The following is a 3,226-nucleotide window of genomic DNA, read 5'->3' as shown; positions in this document are numbered from 1 at the left end:
GTTGAGTGGAACGCATACACAGTTTCATCTCATGCTAGGTGGAAAGAGGTTTGCTGAACCTTAAGAAGTATCATAAAGGATAGACGAGTTTAAACTGCTTTGAGGTGCAAGAAGGCGGAGAGAAAAAGAACATGGAAACTGATAGTAAAAGAAGTCCACAGCACACAGATCTGAACTTGGAAGAGGCTCTGAGGACCTTTCTGCAATGAAGATGACATCACTGAGTATGATCTAGCTGACGACAAGAAAGATCTTATTTTGTTACACGACATGACAATCGACTATTTCATCATTTTCTCCTGTGCAATAGGAGTAATCCTCTCCATTGGTTTGTGTGCCAATGTGTTGGTCTTCTCTCTCTTTGCCAAGAACAATTCTCTGCAGAACAAGCTGGACATGCTCCTCATGAGCATGTCACTAGCGGACCTTCTCACCCTTCTGATGATGCCGTTTATTCTCGCCTCCGCAGCCCAGTACACATGGCTACTAGGAGATATGTTCTGCAAGATCTTCCAGTTCCTCCTTGCCTTTTCCCTTGCAGCCAGCATTTATTCCTTGTGTGCTGTATCCATTGCCAGGGCTCTCATCGTCTTAAGGCCCTTCCACGTTCCTGACAGGTCGACAATTGTCCTGATGCTGATTGTAGTCTGGATGGTCAGCTTCTTCAGCAGCCTTCCTTTAAGAATCCATGCTACAATTGAGAGCAAGTTTGCAACAAATAGGACCTACTGTCTACCTGCCTTGTTTCAGGAGAACAACAGGATTGTACTGACTCAATTCATCCTCTATTATTTGGTCCCTATGCTGATAATCATCTTTAATTACGTTTGCCTGGTACTTGCCCTGCACAAAAGCCCTATGATGTCCCTGGTGAGCTCGAGGAACACAAGGAGAGCGTCAGTGATGATTTTCTGTGCCGCCGCCACCTTCTCGGCTTGTTGGCTGCCTTTGTACATCCTGGAGCTGTGCATCTACTTGAGGTTCTACCACCACAGCTGCGCCTGGGATACCTTCTACTTTGTTTGCAACATTCTCCAGTACCTGCACCCATGCGTCAACCCTGTGCTGTACGTGTTTGTATCCAAGCGCTACCGGAACGGTCCAATTCAGAGTATCCTGTGCTGCAGAAAAACCAAAATACATCCGCAGGTTAACAGCATAACTGACTGTCCCAAAAACTATTCCTGTAGGACATCAAAAACATTGAAAATTAAGAGAGAAGAGGAGATTATGAAGGTTAACAATTAAATGCAAGGTAGGGAGTAAGCAGGATAACATTTCACTGAGTGGGGGGGTTGTATGTGTAGATAGATGGATGGATAGATAGATAGATAGATAGATAGATAGATAGATAGATAGATAGATAGATAGATAGATAGATAGATAGATAGATAGATAGATAGATAGATAGATAGATAGATAGATAGATAGATAGATAGATAGATAGATAGATAGATAGATGTTAAAAAAACTATGGGGCAGATTTACAATAACTTGCGCATCCCTGCAGATCAGCAGGATACGCCAGTTATTTTGCGTGACGTTAGCAACCACTTGCGCTACCATGGATGCACCGCATTTACAATGTGGCGCACCATGGTTGCAAGGAGAAACAGATGTGTGACCCATCTGTCAGTGTATAGGTGACGCAGTTCTGGAGTCGTGCTGCAAGTGCGACGCAACTCCAGCACTGCTAAGGGGCATCCTATACTTGCAATGCTGCGTCACTCCTTATGCCTGCTACAAGCAGGCGTAAGGTTTTGACGCAGTATGGATGTAAAAGTGACTCAGTGAAATCTTGCATATTTCACTGCGTCAATTTTACGGGGCTTCCTTGCGACGGAACGCCCACCCTGCATACATTATACCTGACGCAGGTTTAATGTAACGCAGGGCTTTACAACGTGACGCATCTCACTAGATGCGTCACATCGTGGCACATGGTTTACAACACCGCTGCGTCACAGAAGTGAAGCAACGGTGTCGTAAAGATGACGCAAGGGGCTTGTAAATCTGCCCTTAAGGGTTGAACTACATATAAATCAAATTGATCATTAAAATTGTACTATTCAAAATAAATTAATGTAACTTCCTGGGTGAGTTGGTTTTTGAACTATGCTTTAAAGAGTTGGATGCTGTCAGTAATAATGATAGCAAAGTCATGTTATCATGTCGGATCACTCAGTTCATGAATGTGCCGCAAGCGAAGGTGGTCATAACTAAGCAGCACTAAACTGAAGATTTTTTCAAGGACAGGAGAGATACACGATTGATAGCAGCACTGGACAATCCCACTTTCTCTTCAGCCAGGAAGCAGCAAGCCTTTCCTTCAAGCAATTAACTATGGATCTCTGTGTTAGGCCAATTAAATATCTGTTCTCTCAGTGACTACGCCATTAGGGGGTCAGATAGCAGCAACTGCGACCCCTGCCTTCCCCTTTGGTATCCATGGTTCTGCCTTGCTTCCTGGTCACAGGAGTCATGAAGACAGGAGCAATAGCAGAAAGTAAACAGAGTAAACTGTGTAAAGTGTTCTCGTCAGCAGCAGTAGGGAACTATTTCAGGTCTATTCTGGGATTAACAGGTCACCACTGCCATATCATCTTAGGTCAACGTGTATGATGTCACTTCCTCCACCACTGGGATTTTGGTGAATCAACACGAATGCTTGGACAATGACAGTGGACTATATAGGAGAAGATTTACCTCTGGTCTCTTGGCATTATGCATAGGACATCCCATAGAGGCTAGCAGGTTACATCTATTAGACAATCGTTTTGTCAACAAATTAAATTAACTGGTAATGGCGTCATGTGGGAGGGTCGGTGACCCTTATCCGTGGTAGTGAATGAGCCATGCGTAGGAGGGGGCTGGCGGTGGTAGGTGCTTGGGGGGGTTGGGTGGGTGCTTAAGGGTGTGTGGGGAGTGCAATAGAATGGTAAACACCTCATTCGTGTTACTTGGCTTGGGTTGCTGTGTGTTCATCACTCATTTTCAAACACTATTTTGGTCTATGGAACAAGCAAGGACCATGCAGACCTGTGTGCACCATAAAGTGCTACTGTGTGCTCCCATGATGAGGTGTTATGCAGCTCTGCCTTTTATTGGGTGTTAAAATATCTGCTTTACGTTTCCTATCCTGGCTTGTCCGTCACATATTGAATTCATATTTTTTAAACTGCTTCCCAATTCAGAATTAGTGTGCACGTCCATATTTGGGGTTTCC

The 3,226-nt window shown here is 44.4% G+C and overlaps 1 protein-coding gene across 1 annotated transcript; it reads left to right on the top strand.

Moving 5' to 3' along the window:
- The first annotated feature begins 270 nt into the window (after positions 1-270).
- Positions 271-1,248, top strand: LOC146854923 (allatostatin-A receptor-like). The gene has a single exon (XM_085651055.1). It carries the CDS (start codon positions 271-273, stop codon positions 1,246-1,248), a length of 978 nt encoding a protein of 325 aa, XP_085507181.1.
- Positions 1,249-3,226: the final 1,978 nt, after the last annotated feature.

The sequence above is a fragment of the Triturus cristatus genome, chromosome 4_1 (genome assembly GCF_964204655.1).
Source record: "Triturus cristatus chromosome 4_1, aTriCri1.1, whole genome shotgun sequence".
Lineage (NCBI taxonomy): Eukaryota > Metazoa > Chordata > Amphibia > Caudata > Salamandridae > Triturus > Triturus cristatus.
This window is presented reverse-complemented; position numbering and strand designations above follow the sequence as displayed.